This window comes from Micrasema longulum, unplaced genomic scaffold (assembly GCF_059751315.1).
Source record: "Micrasema longulum isolate JH-2025_06_02 unplaced genomic scaffold, ASM5975131v1 h1tg002018l, whole genome shotgun sequence".
NCBI classification, from domain to species: domain Eukaryota; kingdom Metazoa; phylum Arthropoda; class Insecta; order Trichoptera; family Brachycentridae; genus Micrasema; species Micrasema longulum.
Window position 1 is genome coordinate 179,948 of NW_028279187.1, and position 18,876 is coordinate 198,823.

At 33.2% G+C, this 18,876-nt stretch overlaps 1 protein-coding gene across 1 annotated transcript in view; it reads right to left on the reverse strand.

Annotated features, from left to right (window-relative positions):
- The window catches only part of LOC148273264 (uncharacterized), a gene marked incomplete at its 3' end in the record, with an annotated part of 192,892 nt that extends 179,941 nt beyond the window's left edge, over positions 1 to 12,951 (reverse strand). Inside the window, exons 1-2 of the mRNA XM_088238940.1 lie at positions 12,111 to 12,951; positions 6,742 to 11,320 (exon numbers count right to left, since the gene is read on the reverse strand). Coding sequence (XP_088095066.1) covers positions 6,742 to 11,320; positions 12,111 to 12,188 — 4,657 coding nt within the window. The remainder of the gene's footprint in view (positions 1 to 6,741; positions 11,321 to 12,110) is intronic.
- Between the last annotated feature and the right edge of the window lie 5,925 nt (positions 12,952 to 18,876).

The following is an 18,876-nucleotide window of genomic DNA, read 5'->3' on the forward strand; positions in this document are numbered from 1 at the left end:
CCATTCATTTTCGCCATATATACTTGTTTTACCATTCTTTCGTCGTCCATTTGTTCTACGTGACCAAACCATCTCAGAGACCCTTTCTTAATTATCATATAATATAAATAGAATAACTAAAATATTTACCTATACTCCCAAATGATAGGGGGGGGGGGGGGCTTCAAAAGAAACTATAACTTTCATATTCTCTAACTATTTTTCATAAAGAATCTGCCGGTTTTAGATGAACGAGAGGAAATACAATTTTCTTTTCAGCCATTTTTAGGATTTAGTAAATGGTAAATACCTAGAATAATTCCTTAAGTACTGTAATAATAGTAGGTATTTCAATTACGGACAAATGTATTTCTCAAATTCCTTTCGTATGATTGAAATTAAGTACATAGTTTATTATTGAAATTGCCTGTTTTATACTATTTGCCTATGTGGTCATGGCTTGATTGAAACTGATAGTCAAAGAGATATACAGAGAAGGAAAAATATGTAAAGACAACTCATTGAAACCTTGTATTTAAAATGTCAATTATTTGATAACAACTATAATGAGCTAACTTTTAAATACTCATATAATATCATAAATTTACCGCATTTTCAAATCATATTATTATTTTTCTTCTCCAGCTAACTTGTGTACAAACCTCAAAGTAATAATTCTCTAGAAAAGCCCTTAAGTTCTATTGCATAGAACAAAAGCGTTCTAAGTTTTTGGTTTGGTTTTTAATTTAACAACAAACGTGTAATGGAAGGTTACCGTTTTTGCTTCCAATTTTTAACCCAAGTACCTACGACCTGTTGTATTGCTGTAATCTGTGGTTAATTTCATGGTAAATAATCATGGAATAGTTTTTCTCCATGTGAGCGACTCTATTAGGTTCTTACTTTAAGATACTAAGTACTAACCTATTTCGAGCCACACAAGACATAGGTGCATTTCAATTAATTATTTTGTTGTTTATTTTTATGTTTAAATAAAAACACTACAATCTTTCCCAACCTTCCTCCTTCCTTGATTAATCCATTAACAAAATTCCTCGACTGATTAGACAATTTCGCTATTTTTAACAATCTCCATTTTTATTGTAAAAAATAATATGGAACCAATATGTTTAATAATTCAAAGAATATGTAATTTATAAAAATAAAAATACAAGAACGCAATAAACCTCAATTTATCATGAATAGTATTAATTTCTTAGAACATATGTGTATGTATAAGTACATAATACATCTATTAACTGTCCCGTTATACGGTTAGATCTACAATATAGGAAATTTTATTACAATCCATACCGGAAAACGAATCCTTTTTGTAAAATATGTTATTGCATTCTTATGACTAACCTAAATATTTCAATTTTGGTGATTATTTCCAATGAGTTGTCAATAACTCTGATAGAAATCACTATTGGAAAATCGGAACCAAGTTATGGTAGAGTGTGGTTCGAACCTTGGACCTCTGATCTGTGTGTCAGCAACACTTGTAACAAGTTTATTTTAAATATATGTACAAATAAAACTTGAACACCTAGTTATACCTTAACTAATAAACAAAATATTCAAAAATTATTTCAAAAACATCAACTTGAATCAACAAAACTTGCCATCGGATTACAACCCGGTTCATTAGTTCATAACCACAACATTTATTTATTGTAGTTTCTCCATGTTTAACAAATATTGTTCCGACTTCATTAACTTAATTAAACTGTTTGATTTTCTGTAGTATGATTCCTTTACATGGTATACAATTTTTCATGCTTGTCCGTAATACAGTGGAATCTGGATACTTGAATCACGCTAAAATGTTATCAGTCAGGCCCAAAACCATATGTTTACAATTAATCTCAATATTGTGATCCATGTTTGCCTATTGTTATCGCTTAAAATAATTTTCCATTAATCAAAAGGTGCATAAATTAATAGGTGATTTTTAGGAATTTCTGATAAATAAATTTTCTTAGTGATTCCTGTTTTTTCTTTGTTGTTAAGATATGTTCTTTTGTGTGAAAATAAAGATTTGTATTATTATATTATATTTGCGTTTTTATAATTTTCACAAATATTTCAATTTTGGTGGCCATTTTCAACGAGTTGTAATTAACTCACTATTAGAAAATGGAAACCAAGTTGGGATATAGTGGGGTTCAAACCTCGAACCTCTGATCCGTGAGCCCACAACACTAGCCGTGGGACCACAAACTGATTCAAATTGATTTTTTTTTTCCATTGCTTAATGTTATCATCTCGTCAGGTCAGGTCCATAAGGATTACAATATGCAGAGACCATTATATCTGTATTCTGTTTGTTTCCTGAATCAAATTTAATAACTAATTGGAAGTCCAATTTATTAAATGTAGGAAAAACAAAATGTATGATAATGAGTAAGAAACGCTGTTTTAACAGTGATCACAGTGTTGAATCAGATGGAGAAGTTCTTGAGAATGTTGAAAGCATAAAATATCTAGGAGTTTGGATTGACTCTAAATTATCTTTTTCAAAAAATGCTGACTATATGAGTAAGAAAATCGCAAAGAAGGTATCCCTGTTAGGAAGGATAAGGAATAAATTAGACATTAAAACCTCTCTGCTGATATTTAAAAGTATTATCGTTCCCCACATTGATTATTGCTCCAGTATTATATATTTAAGTAATGAAGGAGATCTAAAAAGACTCCAAATAATACAAAACAAAGCGATGAGGATAATATTAAGATGTGGGAGACGAACAAATGTTAAGAAAATGATTCAACTTCTAGATATCATGACAATTGATCAAAGAATCAAATTTAATGTTGCCAATGAAATAAACAAAATTATTAAAGGAATAGCTACGAGATATTTTCAAAATAAACTAAAAAATAATGAGTTCTTTCATAACTATGCAACAAGAGGATCTAAAAATATAAGACTGGAAAAGAAATCAAAAGCAATGTCCCAGAACTGCCTTATGTACAAGGGAATACAACTATTTGAAGCATAAAAAATGAAATTAATGTAAATATATTTTTAATTAAATGTAAAAAGTATATATGTGAAAAATATTAGGTAGTATATACTGTAAATAGTGAATATAATTAATGAAAATGTACATATGAAACAGTTAATATTATAAATTAGGATATTAAGTGTATAATAGTGATAAATAATGTTAGAATAAGTATAGATGTAAATATTGTGTTGTAAATATATACTAGACTATGTTACATAGAACTAAATAAATAAATAAATAAAAAATTAAAAAATGTTCCTTTAATTTTTTTAGTATTCATTTTTTTATTATTCATTTCCTTATGTTGTATGTATTTTAAAACATAATGCATTATTTGAAGTAAGTTACTTTGTCATGAAGATAGGATAATCAACCTTAAAACACTAATTTTTTTAATGAATATGTAACAGTATAGCTTATTTGTGATGTAACATCAGAGTCTACTATATATCAATGTGTCTTTCTACTTTTCTTCATAATAATTTTCTATGTATAAATATGTCCTTAAAAATGCCTATTGGGCGTATATATATTAATAAATCTTAAGTCTTATAAATTTTTAACCTCAATTATTTCAGAACAAAAATTGACAGTATAAGGTATCTACTCTTCTAGAGTTGCAATTTCTAAAAGGCACAGTGGTTTCGAGAGTTAGGGCGTATTGTCGTAGCTCAGCCTACGCCTACACTCAAAACAAGTTCAGAACTAGACTGAATGCTGCTCCAGATCTCCGTATTCAATGGTTGGACATTAAACCTAATGCTGTTCTAAGTAAAACTGTGAAAAAAATTAATTCTTCGCATTAAATATTGCAGTAAAGATTTTTGCTTCAAAATTTAATCTTTCTTTTCAATTTGAACATTTACAACATGCAAACAAAAATATATTACGGGTCTTAAAAATAACATTTTTGTCAATTTATATTTTTATTGTCGAGGTGGGGCTCCGCCAAAAAAGGTTGATCAATTAGGGTTCCATAGCCAAAAAGAATAGGAACTGCCGATCTAGAATATTACTTACCTATTTTAATTTTGAGTCCACTAAAGTTCTATTTAGGACTCGAGTTGTTGATAATTAAATAAATAAAACACTTTTTATACTTATCATGAATTCATAATCTGATGCATTGAATTTGAATTTGAGTTTACTTGAAAACATAACAATAAAAATGCATAATAATATATTTCAATAGTTTTTACTTCACCACACTTTGAATTTTATATTTTTTGTTCGTAGCATTAAGTAGCTTTCTTACAATTTATGATACTTCCACAGTATTCATCCGAAAGCATTTTATTCTAGCATTCCGATGAGGTAAGTACTCAAAACTATAAAGTTTGATCTCTTAAAAATTAGATTATGATACTATCGTTTTGGTAAATGTTTTGTTCTGGATTTGTATCTGGGTAAGTGAGCAAATCTGGCCGTAGAAAAATAATTATAAATATCTGTTTTACTTATATTTTATCATCTCAAGCCCATCACTGTGAAAATAATGGTGTTGTTTTTTCACATCTCTACTCCAAATTCATTTCGTAATTTAAAATTCATTTAGCACCCAATACATTCTTACACATTATTTTTGAAGTTTTCTCCAATCTGCACAACATGAATATATTTATTAAATAAAAGTGTAGTTCTTTTTTGTGAGTAAGTCATATTAATGCAAAGCGATAAATTCTTATAACACATCACTACTCGCCACACAACAAATGCTTTCTATGTTACAAATAAACACATGGTCAAAATCAATAAAATAAGAAAGAGTTAAATCTTTTAAGCTTCTTTATTTAGTAAAATAAGTTTTTTGTTAATACAATTAAAATAAATAAAGGTACGTAGAGGTAAACATAATACTTTTATATTGTTAATTATGACACAGTTTTATTCTAGAATATTTTGCATCATCCACCAACAGATGTCACCGGTGAGCGAGTCCTCGGGAGGAATTTTACGGGCTTTGTCTGCATTTACACAACACCTATAAACAGATATGGCTGCATTAAGTCATGTTCTTACATTGGAAATGGAATGAAATAATATCACATTCATATTGATTGTGAAACAAAAATCTTTGAAGAATCGTTTGAAATATCTACCTCGTGGAAAATCCTGAGTAAAGGAGTTCCTGCTTAACAATGATTTATTTACTATGTTGCGAACAAGAAGGGATGAATTATAATTATTTAATATTGGAACCACAAAACAATCATGAAATAGAACAGAAAAGAATATACATTGTAAATGTGAGACATTTTAAAATGATAAAATTGCTGAGAATTTTATGTTCTCTAACTAGGTATTTTATCTTTTTGTGATTTAAGCGTGCAGAAAGCCAATGTGATAAAGGCAACATTAAGGTGATGTGAAAATGCAAACATAAACATAACTTTACTGACAAGGACAAGCAAAGACAAATATTTGTCACAATCAAACATTTTGTTTACAATGTGCAAAAATAACATGAAATTTCAATTGATTAATAATATTCCTCATTTATTTACATTTAATAAGTATAAATCATTTAATGTAAGTCTTAAAAATTAGAACTTTACGCAACTATATTTGGCACCGATTGATACAAAATATTTTCATATTCTTCGAGAAATTTATTCTGGAATGTTAAATCAATAATTTATTTCATAATAAAAGTAGCATACATGCGAGATTAAGTATAAAATTGTAAATAAAGTATCTAACGTGGTGTAAAGTATAATACAAATACCAGACATCACAATGCATAAAAAAAAACAACACAACTTGACATTCTCAAATGGTTTATGTTTCATGTTCTAATGCACCACTACTTATAAAGATTTTGATTCTAATTCTGAATTGGATTCTTATCTTCGGCATTTAATTGAATTTCTTGATTAATGTGTGTAAATATTTATTTCCTATTAGTACTTTTTATATGTTTTTATTAAAACTCAAGTTGTCAAGAAATGTTGGTTTAGTTTTAGTACAAAACATTCAGCACAAATAAATAGCGAGACTATGCATTATAACATCAACATTGCAATTATAATAACAACGGCCAGCAAAATTCCCAACGACGTCATAAAATCCAAGCCAGCAAGCTCTTGGGTGCAAATCAAGGAGTAGTAGCATGCTAGCATCAGCGTGTATGGATCTCGGTACCACGAACACTGCTTGGTTGGGTGCAAGGCATCGCATGTACCTGTCAAAACACAAAAGGCCATTTTGAAGAGAAGCAGGTTAAACTAGGTTGCCAGATGTATAATTAATTCTAATTATGGTTTTCACCGATGAAATTGTTACGCGCATATCTTATTTTAAAAAATTACCGTCATTTGTAAACTGCAAGAGTTATTCGAATACATTATTCACCATGTTTTAAATAGCGCTATCAGCTATCTGCCGAATCATTACTGTACATTTGTGATTTTTTTAACATTTAAAAATGACACCAACATTGCAATAATTGCTAATGTGGCAAACTTTATTGTTTATTAATGATTTCTCTTTTTAGGAATTTAAAGACGTTAATTTATTTTTTCTGTATATCTAGTTTCGCTGGATTTTAGTTATGCTTTCAAAGCTACGTACCATAAAAAACAACCTGAATAGAATTCTTTCGGTCGTTTACTGAAAAATTACTCGTTTCTGTGTAGTGAATAAAATGTTAATTTTGAAGATATCATCTGACAACCAAATGTTAAAGAAGTGTATTAAAACTGGACAAACACAAATGCAGCACACCATGCTTACTAGATTCATTTCTTACCTTGGTTTGCATTATCCGTTGCAGACGGCCGTCGATTTCTCCGCCACGGAACATCTGTTCCAGTACTGGTTGATACTTCAGTAGGCATTTCCGTTTCTGACTTAGTTGGCTCTTTAGCTTTAGAATCGTTTTCTTCCAATGAAAGTTTCCGAAGGTTCTGGTTGGCAGTTTTCACAAGTCTCGGCGAACTCAATTCCATGTGACTCTCATTTTCCTCAGGTTTGTGACTTTCTGCTTTTGTGGAAGATGGATTTATTTCATCTTTCATATTAAAAATCATCGCAAGTTCTTCAGAAGAATTGTACTCTGGAGAGCTTCTGTTTTCTCTTATTTTCTCATCTTCTGGTAATGACTCCTCAATCGACGATTCTTTGACAAAGTTAGATATTTTATCATTTTCTTTAGTCTTTTCTTGTGTTGTAGTTGATTTCGCTAAGTGCAGTTTTTCTCCTACTTGTCCAATTCCATCCAATAATTCACTTATACCCTTTCGCAAGTCATCAAAACTTTGCATATTATTGGATTCTAATTTAGATTGTGAAGCGGTCTTTGGTGATGTGCATTTTAGTTCTAAAGATGGATTTTTATTGTTCAAGAAATCATATTTAGCATTTGCACTGTTCACTGCAATTGATTTTGATTGAGTTGTCACATTTTCTAATTTGTTTTTTGACGTTGTTAAACAGTTATCATTTAAATCTATTTCGCATTTGTTCGCCAAATACTTAAATTTATTACCTTCATCCTCAAATGGATTAGATTTTTCTGAATTATTTTTTAACTTACATCCAACAATTCTCAATTGATTAGATATAGCAATCAAACTATCTTCTGTATTTTTACCAGTACTATCGGACAGAGATTTTGATTCAGTATTCTTAGAATCACCTTTAGGTATGAAATTGTTAAGATTTATGGGTATATCTTTTGTCTCCTCAAATAAATCAACCTTTTTTGGTCTTGAAAACTCTTCCATTTTCTCTTTAATATGAGCTGGAATACTTCCCTTGACTTTGATATTTGGCGCAGAATGCATGAGATGAGTGTTCAAACTAATTTTTGTATTATAAACATTCGAAGGTTCTATATTGATTTCAGAAGTTGGTTCAGAAATCATGAATTTTTGGAGAATGGATGAAGTACTCTTGTTTTGTTCATCAGCCATTTTTACATCAAATGTTTTACTGTCCAAAGATGTTTTAACATTATTTAGAGAAACGTGAGGTTCTGAAGAAAACTTAGATTGTTTATCCTTTTGTAACTCTTCTAATGCTATTACAAGTTTAGCACTTGTCTCTTTGGCCTCTTGGGCAATAGTGTCTAACTCATCTTGAAAAACTTTGCTTTCAGACTTGTAAATATTATGAACATGAGTTTTTGTTGGTATTTCTTTTGGTTGTGATATTAATGTAGATTGATCCTTTAATTTCAATTTAGAATCGGAGTCAACTTTACTATTTGTGATAAACATTGCTTCATTTAATTGTTGAGATGATTTGTAATTACTTGGTAATTTTCCACTCTTGCCATATTCCACTACACATTCTGGTAGATCAGGAATGCTCTGAGCTTTCTCTAGTGATTTGTTGCTATACAAATCCAGAGCATCATCGATTTCACGCTGAATTAGAGTGAAAATATTTGCTGACAAGGATCTAACAGCTCGTTTCTTCTTAATAACGTGGTTATCAAATATTTTAGAAGGTCGACTTAAATTCGTATTATCACTAGAATTATTGAAAATGCAAGATGTACTTTCTTTGTTAACAGGGGATGGATTTTTGGAATCTTTTCTTAACGATCTATATGCTAGATCATCAGAAACTATATCGGGTGATTCTTGTGGAATAAATCTTGATTTGCGCTTTCCATCAGGTATGGCATGCAGATAATCACTATTTGGTGCTGGTGAAACAGGTCCTATAGGTATCCCAAACGGTGGTTGGGGATCTTCTATTTTCAAGTAATTGTTTGCTTGACGGATATTCCTGAACACAACATCATCCAAAATGACATCTGGCTCTGATGTATCTCCGTCATTATTCTTCCCTAATGAGGTAGGATCTACTTGACCAGGAGATGCTAGCATATAGCTTACTTGAGTCGATAAATGACTAGCATCTTTAGACTTTGGCCGTTCATGAGGATTCATCCTTCTATAAGCCATGTCATCATGTACTTTGTCGGGAATACTGGATAGTTTGTTACTTAGTGATCCTCTTCTATTCATTGCATCGTTGGGAAACTGAAAATAGTTTTCGTCATTTGAGGAGTAGGGAAGGCCTTCAGCAGTCTTGGGGGCCATCATTTCTCTGCGTTCTGCTCGATCAAGAAGGTCTTCATCTCCTAACCCGAGGCTATTATATATCGCTTCTAGCTCAGATAACGCATCTTCGAGATTACTTGATTTTTTCCTTGATGTGGAATGCTCATCTTCAGAATATTTTTTTGGTCGCACATCATCCATAGGAATGATATCGATATTTGAATAACATATAGCTTCGTTTTCTTTATTACCCAAACGTGTAATTTTATCACTTATATAATTTTTGTTTGTTTGCAAACCATTACATTTGATACCACTATTTTGCAGCCTATTGATGTTTAATGTGGCATTTGCTTTAGGTCTCATATTAATATTTGAATGTGTACTAGTGGTTCGAGAATTCAGAGAAACGTTTGGTTGTGTGTGTGTACCGCTGATCGACTGATCGCTTAAGGTTCTATTATGACCAAATAACCTTCGTCTTTGAATTTCTTGGCTATCCATCTTTCTCCAAAAGTCCGAAGCATTTTTCGGTTGAACCGTTTGTCGGGTCGCGGGCACTTCGCTGCTTCCTGGACTTTGAGCGATGTGTATAGGCCTTCGAGACCGTGGAGTTTTGTCTGCAAAGTACAAAAATTCTGGATTTGCATTTTCTTGCGTATGTCTTCTAGAGGGTTCTCTGGCTACGCTAGTAGCAGTAATTTGTGGTCTAGTTAAATAGCGATTATAAATTTCTGGCCTTATCACTTCAGCTGAAACTGAAGATGGCCTCAGTGGTTGGCTCGGCTGATAAGCGGTGGAACCATTGTAATACTGTTTTTGCATCGCGATATGATCTTCAGATGTCGAAATTGGTCGTTTACCCCAGGAGAGACCGGTACTCTGAGTTACTGGTAAACTATTTTCGTAAACATTTTGAGAATTAGGATGTCTCATGTTCACAGAAACGTTTTCGCCATTTTGAGTTGGTTTTTGGGAATATCTTTGAGCTCCGGATTCGAAAGCGTAAGACAAAGGTCTGGTATTATCATACATGTAGGACACTGGAGTCGGGACTTTTCTCTGGGGATCTCTAGGTGGTGGGGGAGGGGGAACTGATTGTTCTTTTTTCGGCACACTTCCAAGAGGGAGTTTAACTACCATAACATTTTCGTTGTCGTAATTATTTTGTTCGACTGAAGCGCTCCGCCGGAAACTTTGCCTGTTAGGCGGTATGTCCGGTCCCGCCTGTTTATTGACATTGTAAGGAACACTGTACGTTATGTTTTCGTCATTGACCTGCGCATTAAAATTTATTATTCCAGCTGGGTAGCTGTAAACGGAGGATTTAGGTCCGGAGACCGCGGGATGACGTCTATTCGTTATATCTCCCGCTTGGCTATCGGCCAGGTTAGTGTATCCGGCTATGTGAGTACCGCTGTAACTTTTTTTGGTGTCATAGGGCACCGATTGCATAATTTTAATTGGCTCGGAATAATCCGGCTCGTCAATTTTCCCTTCGTTGTTGCCATTAATTTGCGGCGTGCTCAAGACACGCTGTCGCAGAGCGAGCAATTCTGCTTCAGATCTGCTAAAACCTTTTTGAATTAAATCAGCCTCTTTGTTCAACTGGCTCTCGTCGTCTCGCGACAACCTCTTGATATACCTGTCGTTTCTTGCGCTTCGAGACCTCTTGCTGACTGAGCCATCTTTGGAATGATTTGCGAGGGAATCGTCACTTCTAAACTTGAATACCGACGACGAAGTGGACCTTTGGGATTCATCGTCGCTACTGGAATCGTGTTTTACATTTCGCATCGCCTCAACTCTGGCTTTGATGCGACCTTTCCTTCCTTTCTTCAAGGAACCATCTTGAGACCCGCAACTGGACCCGTGCCCCCTCTTGTCTAGCGACTCTTTGCTTCTGACTCGAGACTGATCGTGAGGCGACCTCGGCAGGCCTCTCCCGACGTACCCCACGAACCCGGCAGAAGGGTCGGACAGTACACCTTCGTCATAGTACTCTTTCTGCGAAAACTTGGTTACACTTTGCGACCGTTTATCGTTCGGGAGAATGTGATCGAAATGAGACTTGGATGTCGAAGACCTTTTTTTCTTGTCGACCTTTTTTCGTTTTGCGTTGTTTTTCTGTGAGTTTTCATCCGACGACGCGGAAGATCCCTCGCTGTCGCTTTCCTTCTTTTTTCTCCTGAAGAGTTTCCCGATGGACCATTTCTTCCTGCCGTCCGAGGGAGGCCACCCTCCTCCCCCCGCCTCCATGTCCCCCCCGGGGAGTCCCGAGGCACGCCGCGCCACGGGCGCCGAGCTCACGGTCTAAAAAACAAAAAAAAACACATTTCAGTATTTGAAAAAAGAACGAGCCGTCGAATATAACCAAAAAGACAGGAAAAAAATGGCAGTGAGTTTTAACTCCGGTTTGGATGTTTTTTTATTTAACTTTTTGTACATAATGTTAATTGTACATTGCCGGGCTTATTGCCAAATGGAAATTTCTTCCAACCAACCAAAAAAATAAACGTTTTTTTTATAATTCAAGTTAAAACATATTCAATAGAAAATAAACATTAAAAAAAGCTAAAGATATTTAAAAATAGAAATAAGTGTATTTGTTTATAAATTACCTTAAATCAATACCATTACTCAATGGGAAAAAGGAAAAAAAATGAAAGAGGAAAGGAGGAGAGATTGGGGAAGAGAAAGGAGATGTTTCTTCAGACGTGATTTAAACTGAGATACTGTAGTAACATCTTTGATGGTGGATGGGAGATGATTCCACAGTCGAGCCGCATGGACACTATATGAGTTAGAGAAGAAAGAGGAATTGTGGATGAGTATTAAGAGAGTGCTTTGAGAATTAGAACGAAGAGGTAAACCATGAACTGATGAGCGTTGACGGAGGTATAAAGGAGCGTTAGGACTATAAAGTACATTGAACAGAAGTGAGAGGGAATGATAGTCTTTCCGCAGTCTAATTTTGCGACATTTCAGTTGCCTACGATAATCAGAAATGTGGTCATATTTCCTAGCACCAAAAATATACCTTATGCATGTATTTGTTAGTATTTGAATTGCTATTAATAATTTTATCCTTAAACACACTTACTCCAACATGATTATTACTATTACTCTGCGGCCAGTAATTATTATTAAACGTTTGTTCATATGTCACAGTCACAACCATCGTTTTTTGTATTTACACTGGAATAATTATAAAATACAGTAATATTAATATTAATATCATAAACATCGGTGAAACAAAACTAAACAAATAATAAAAAGTATATACACATCCTACGACTCGTTTAAAAATATCACGAAAGATTAGCAAAAGTTCCGCTCAACTTCTACATAATGTGCCAAAAATATTTCATATGGAAATTCTTCTCTGGCGATTGAATAATCCTACACAGTACTGTTGTTCATTACTTCGTGGTTAGTAAATCGGATTGTTGTTAATATAAAACAGTAATTTCTAAATTTACATAGAATCGATTCATAAACGTTGAAATTTAAAACAAAAAAAAAATTTGACGCCTTTTAAAAATTATCAACAAAAACCATAGAAATATCAACGAAATTATGCATTACACAATATTAACTTCAAAGTAAAACAAACAAGTCACTGTTTCATAAACATATCCGAATGTCACTCAATAACCCGCTTTCATGATGATAACGCGGTGAAGGCCAAAACCGCGGTGATGGCTGCTTCTCGGTGATATTATCCATCGGATGATTTGATAAGTGATGTCTGATCGATAAGTTGACGAGTCGGGAGCGTATTTTTTCGAGATTTACGCGCGAAACCGATCGAAACTCTTTCTGCGGACTGAAGTGGGTATTTCAGCCTGGCGAGCGTTCTCGATATTGCAAACTTTCAATGGGTGGACGTTACGCGGCCACTTTAAAATTAGACCGCCACATTCTCTCATTCTCCACGGAGCGCGGAGCGGCGGAGGACGGAGCGTCGCGCTCATAGCGGGCGCGGAGCTGCCCACTGCCCACCGCCCAGCCCTGACCCGCCCAATGCGGACTGCGGTCGACAGACCTTTACTTTTGAAGGGATTTCCTTCAACTCGCTGAAACATGGTGGTATAAAAAATATACCACATATTCAATGTATTTCTTTGATACTAGAACCGTGGTATATATTAATTACCACATTGATAATGGCGTTTGCCTACCATGCAAGAGGTTTCGGGTTCGATTACTACTACTACTGTAGTCCTTAAATATAGCTAAGATGAGTTTTAAGTGATTAAATTACGGTATTTGCCAATCAGTAATAGATATGATTATAGTCCTTAAAATATACCTTATTATTAATTATTATTATTATTAAAATATAGCCAAACTAATGTGACTAGTGGTGGGAAAGTACTGATCGCTGACTATGTACCGATCAAATCGATTTAATCAGTTTTTCATGCAAACATGAAACTCTGTTTCCGAAAATTGATATAAAAACGCAAAAACAAGTCTACTATAGTGTGTACTATAGTGTGTCTACTATAGTATTTTATAGACTTTTTATCATGAACAATATCAAATGAATAATTTTTTTATTTGATCGATTTACATTCGTCAATTTGTACATCTCTAACATATTTGCAAAATGATGTAACCTCGTAAGAACGTCATTAATAATTAGGTGTATTTTAGTTTATTTAGTTTTAAAGCTGATTTTTTATAATTATGTTGATTTATATGTCAAGCATTGTATTAAAAAAATAAATTAACACCCTAGATACGATTTTTCGTGTGTCAATATAAATCACTCCTTAGACGTAACTACAAAGTTGTGTCATCACTTTTGCTGACAACTGTCATTCTAATCAAGCTATATTTTAAGGACTACCATCACGCTATTTCCCCGTAGGGGTAGGAAAAAAGAATGGACCGCCACCCACGTCTCTCCTGGCATACATTTCTAGCTTTTTCCAAATTCATACATTTTGTCACACACGCCCTTCGGTTCTGCCTGCTTTTGACAAAACCAGACTTAAGATTTTGGTTTATGTGATCATGCCCCGTCTTCCTTGGTCATATTTGACACGAAATATTTCTTTGAAAAGGCGTTTTTTCACTAGAATATTTAATAGTCCCTGACTGACACCTGAAGCGTAAAACTGATCATTTTCCGGTGTGCCGCTGTAGTGCCCTATGCACCATTGAGTGAGAAAAGGGAATGCTAATGACGATGACACTAGTCTCTGACTGATTTAAAAGAATTGTTTACTCCCTTATGGTGACAGAAAAGCGTTTTCCATTATTTTAGAGTTAATAAGATATGCGGTGACATACGATTTTGATGAATAGGTATTTGAACATTGTTTTTCTGACACTCTCTCGCAAATGCCTTCCCGATCTGTGCAAAAAAGTTATCTGCACGTCGGACTAATTTTGCCTAGCTAAAATCGACAAAACTGAACCGATTTTGTTTTTTTTTAAAGAAGTTTGTCGGAATGACATTTTCTATGCCTGTACCTTGTCCTTTTTTCAAAACGGCCGATAGAACTGGGCGCTTCTATGGGTTTTTGATGGTCCTAGATCCCAAAAAAAGCTACTGACTGTAGGTCGGATGCAACACCAGATGAGAGTAGTGATGTCGGGAATACCACTAAAGAACACCAAGGAGTTTGTCTACCTCGGGAGCAAAATAACGTGGGACGGTCGGTCTAAGAGCGAGGTCGACAGCCGTATACATCAAGCTAAACTTGCATTTAATAAAAGGTCCAAAATAATAGAATCAAATAATATAAAACTAAGAATACTCCTAATCAAGACCTATGTATGGAGTATCTTGATGTATGGCTGCGAGACATGGTGCCTATCCGAAAGAGATAAACGGAGACGAGAGGCTTTTGAGATGTGGTCCTATAGAAGACTACTAGGAATTTCCTGGAGAGACCACATTACAAATTAGAAGGTTCTTCAAAGAATCGGAGGTGGAAGGCACCTGCTCAGGACCTTCTCCGAAAGGCGAGCGAGATGGATCGGCCATGTCAAGAAGGCCTCCTGCATGTCATAATGGAGGGGATGACCGAGGGGACAAATTCTAGGGGACACCCACGCCGAGAGTACCTGGAGGACCTATTGAGAGGACGTGCGCTGCTCATCATATGTTGACTTTAGAAGAGCCGCACAAGACAGGGAGGAATGGAGGAGAATAATGAAAGTAATTGCTGCCAGCCAATACCAGGATTGAGACCAGAGAAGAAGAAGATCCCATAAAAAACAATGTATTTAAAAAACGAGCGATTCCCGTCACGCTAATGGTATCTAAATGTCTAATAGTGTGTAAAAAAACCACTGTTCTAGTGTCATAATCCAGGGAGAAAATACGAAAATACTTTGAATGAAGAAAAGTCAGACCGCCTTTTTAAATTTATTTAAAAAAAAAAACATTTTTACAGTAACGAAAACCCCACGAAGCCGCTTTCCGTGGCTTGTTCGTGGAGATTTTTATTAGTACTAACTTATGTAATATTATCTAAATTTATAAAACAATTAATTTACATATATAATTAGCAGCCAGAAAGATCAGTTATTCAGAAAGAAAGATCCTGTTTTTTAAAAAGTTTTTTCAAGTATAAGAAAGAAAATATATTAAATATTTTTTTTAAAAAGGTGGACACATAAGCTAAATTCATATACAGGGTGTTCTTTGAACCCTGTCACATAAGAAACCACGATGATCAGTATGAGCAAGAAGACGTATTGGCACATTAAAATAAATTTTTAGAACGAATAAAATTTACAAAAATTAAATATTAAAAAAAAACAACTGGTTGCTTTCTTCTTCAAGGGAGAAGGGAGGGGGAGAGGGGAGGGGGAGTCTGATACACCGTCAACCACATGGCCACGCCCCCTCGCTTCTCCCCTGCAGAAGTAAGCAACCTTTTGTTTTTTCTAATTTTTTTTTTTTTAATTTCTGCGTTCTAAATATTTTTTTAATATGCTAATATGTCTTCTTGCTCATACTGATCATCGTGGTTTCGGATGTGACAGGGTTTAAAGAACACCCTATATAAACTTTTGATCGAGAAGCAATTCTTTTATTTTGCTCTTGTTACCTTGTGTGTTAAATTAAAGTTCTTTTGGCAATATATAATAATATTATATATATATAATAATATTAAAGGTATGATCAAAAGTGAACCAATTACCAATATTGATGAAAATATAGAATTTCCAAAGGACTTGGGAGACGACAGAAGCTTGGCAAATCGTTTTAACACCTACTATATAAAAAGCATAATTGAAATAAATGAGAGTATTCCGGTGGAAGAAGCAGAACAAAATAATAATGTGCATTTATATAATGACTTTGCTTTTGAAGAAATATGTGAACAAAAATTACTCGCTATTCTAAAATCTATGACATCCAAGGCAAGTCCCGATGGAATAACCATAAATTTGATGTGTGATGCTTTTGCTGTAATTGGAAAAACTTTTGTATAAATAATTAATGAATCACTTAAAACAGGAGTTTTTTCGGAGAAGTGGAAGATATCTACAGTAGTTCCTATACCAAAAATAAAACAACCAAAAAAATGTGACGATTTTAGACCTATAAATACTCTACCAAAATATGAACAAGTTCTGGAAAAAGTAGTAAAGATGCAGCTTACAAAATTTTTAGATGTAAATACTATTTTATGTCATCAACAATCGGGATTTAGGTTTAAAAATTCATGTGAAATGGCCCTTAATATTGTTATAGATGACTGTAAAGAGAACATCGATAAAAATAAATATGTAGTTGCAGTGTTTTTAGATTTTAAAAGAGCGTTCGAAACTATTGACCGAAATATAATCATTAAAAAATTAAAAAAATATTGGTACTAAAAACACGGAAATAAAATGGTTTGAAAATTACCTTAACAATCGCATGCAAATGACAAAGGTTAATAATGAAACGTCAGATCAACAAAAAAATGATTTGGGAGTTCCACAAGGATCTGTTCTGGGACCACTATTGTTTTTTTTGTACTTAAATGATATGACTTTAACATTGTCTGATTGCCAAGTTCGACTTTTTCAGATGATACCTTAATTTATGTAGCTGATAACGAATATGATTCAGCAATAAGGAAAATAAATGCAGAATTAAAAACAGTCTCCAAATGGCTTAAAGCAAATAAGCTAAAACTAAATGTAGGAAAATGGGTAAGAAACGCTGTTTTAACAGTGATCACAGTGTTGAATTAGATGGAGAAGTTCTTGAGAATGTTGAAAGCATAAAACATCTAGGAGTTTGGATTGACTCTAAATTATCTTTTTCAAAAAATGCAGACTATACGAGTAAGAAAATCGCAAAGAAGGTATCCCTGTTAGGAAGGATAAGGAATAAATTAGACATTAAAACCTCTCTGCTGATTTAAAAGTATTATCGTTCCCCACATTGATTATTGCTCCAGTATTTTATATTTAAGTAATGAAGGAGATCTAAAAAGACTCTAAATAATACAAAGCAAAGCGATGAGGATAATATTAAGATGTGGAAGACGAACAAATGTTGAGAAAATGATTCAACTTCTAGATATGACGACAATTGATCAAAGAATCAAATTCAATGTTGCCAATGAAATAAACAAAATTATTAAAGGAATAGCTCCGAGATATTTTCAAAATAAACTAAAAAATAATGAGTTCTTTCATAACTATGCAACAAGAGGATCTAAAAATATAAGACTGGAAAAGAAATCAAAAGCAATGTCCCAGAACTGCCTTATGTACAAGGGAATAAAACTATTTGAAGAAATGCCAGAAAGCATAAAAAATGAAATTAATGTAAATATCTTTAAAATTAAATGTAAAAAGTATATATGTGAAAAATATTAGGTAGTATATAGTGTAAATAGTGAATATAATTAATGAAAATGTACATATGAAACAGTTAATATTATAAATTAGGATACTATACACTATATACACTTAGTATAATAGTGATAAATAATGTTAGAATAAGTATAGATGTAAATATTGTGTTGTAAATATATATTAGACTATGTTACATAGAACTAAATAAATAAATAAAAAAAATAAAAAAATAAAAAATAAAAAATAAAAAAATAAAAATGCTAGGTACTGAATAATCAAGAGTTATATTACCATACTGATGATGACACATGCAAAAGTTGTATTTTTATTTGGTTCACGGGCGGACCTGACACATTGACATAGGCTTATTTAATATTCGAACATACTGTATATCAATGAACCGTGGATATAAGCGATTATGCGCAGCTTATCATTATATTTGACTAACCATAATAATATTTTACCGTAACTTTATTTACAGAAAAACAAATAAATAATTACTATTTATTTTAAATCATTTCCACTGTTCCATTACTTTCTTGCGTTATATTGCAGGACATATGCGCTCGCCGCGGCCGTTTTTAGCACTATTAATTTCTAGCACAATTCGGCCAGTTGACATTTCAATTGAATACATAATATCGACTGAATTCATAGTGCTATTTTTTATTTATTTTTCAATGAGTTATGTATTAAAGTAATGGATAATATATCCATATAATGTAATATATCATGAAGTTACGTTGTTTGAGTTGATTTCATAGATAAGAGTTGTTGTATCGCACAGAACCACAGACAAATATTAATTTATAGTTTATATTACTTACATTATATTATGTACCTTCTATGTAGGTACAAGCATATGATATTTTTTATAGCTTACCTCTAAATAAAATCAGCATTCGCCACTGCTGTATATACTTCGAAACTGAAACTTAAGCTAACGTAATGAAAGGGTATTCAGTGTTCCTAAGTTATATTATTTTTCTAAATTACGCGGATCGGTATAATACCTATATATCTTTCTACAGGTAACTCCTTAA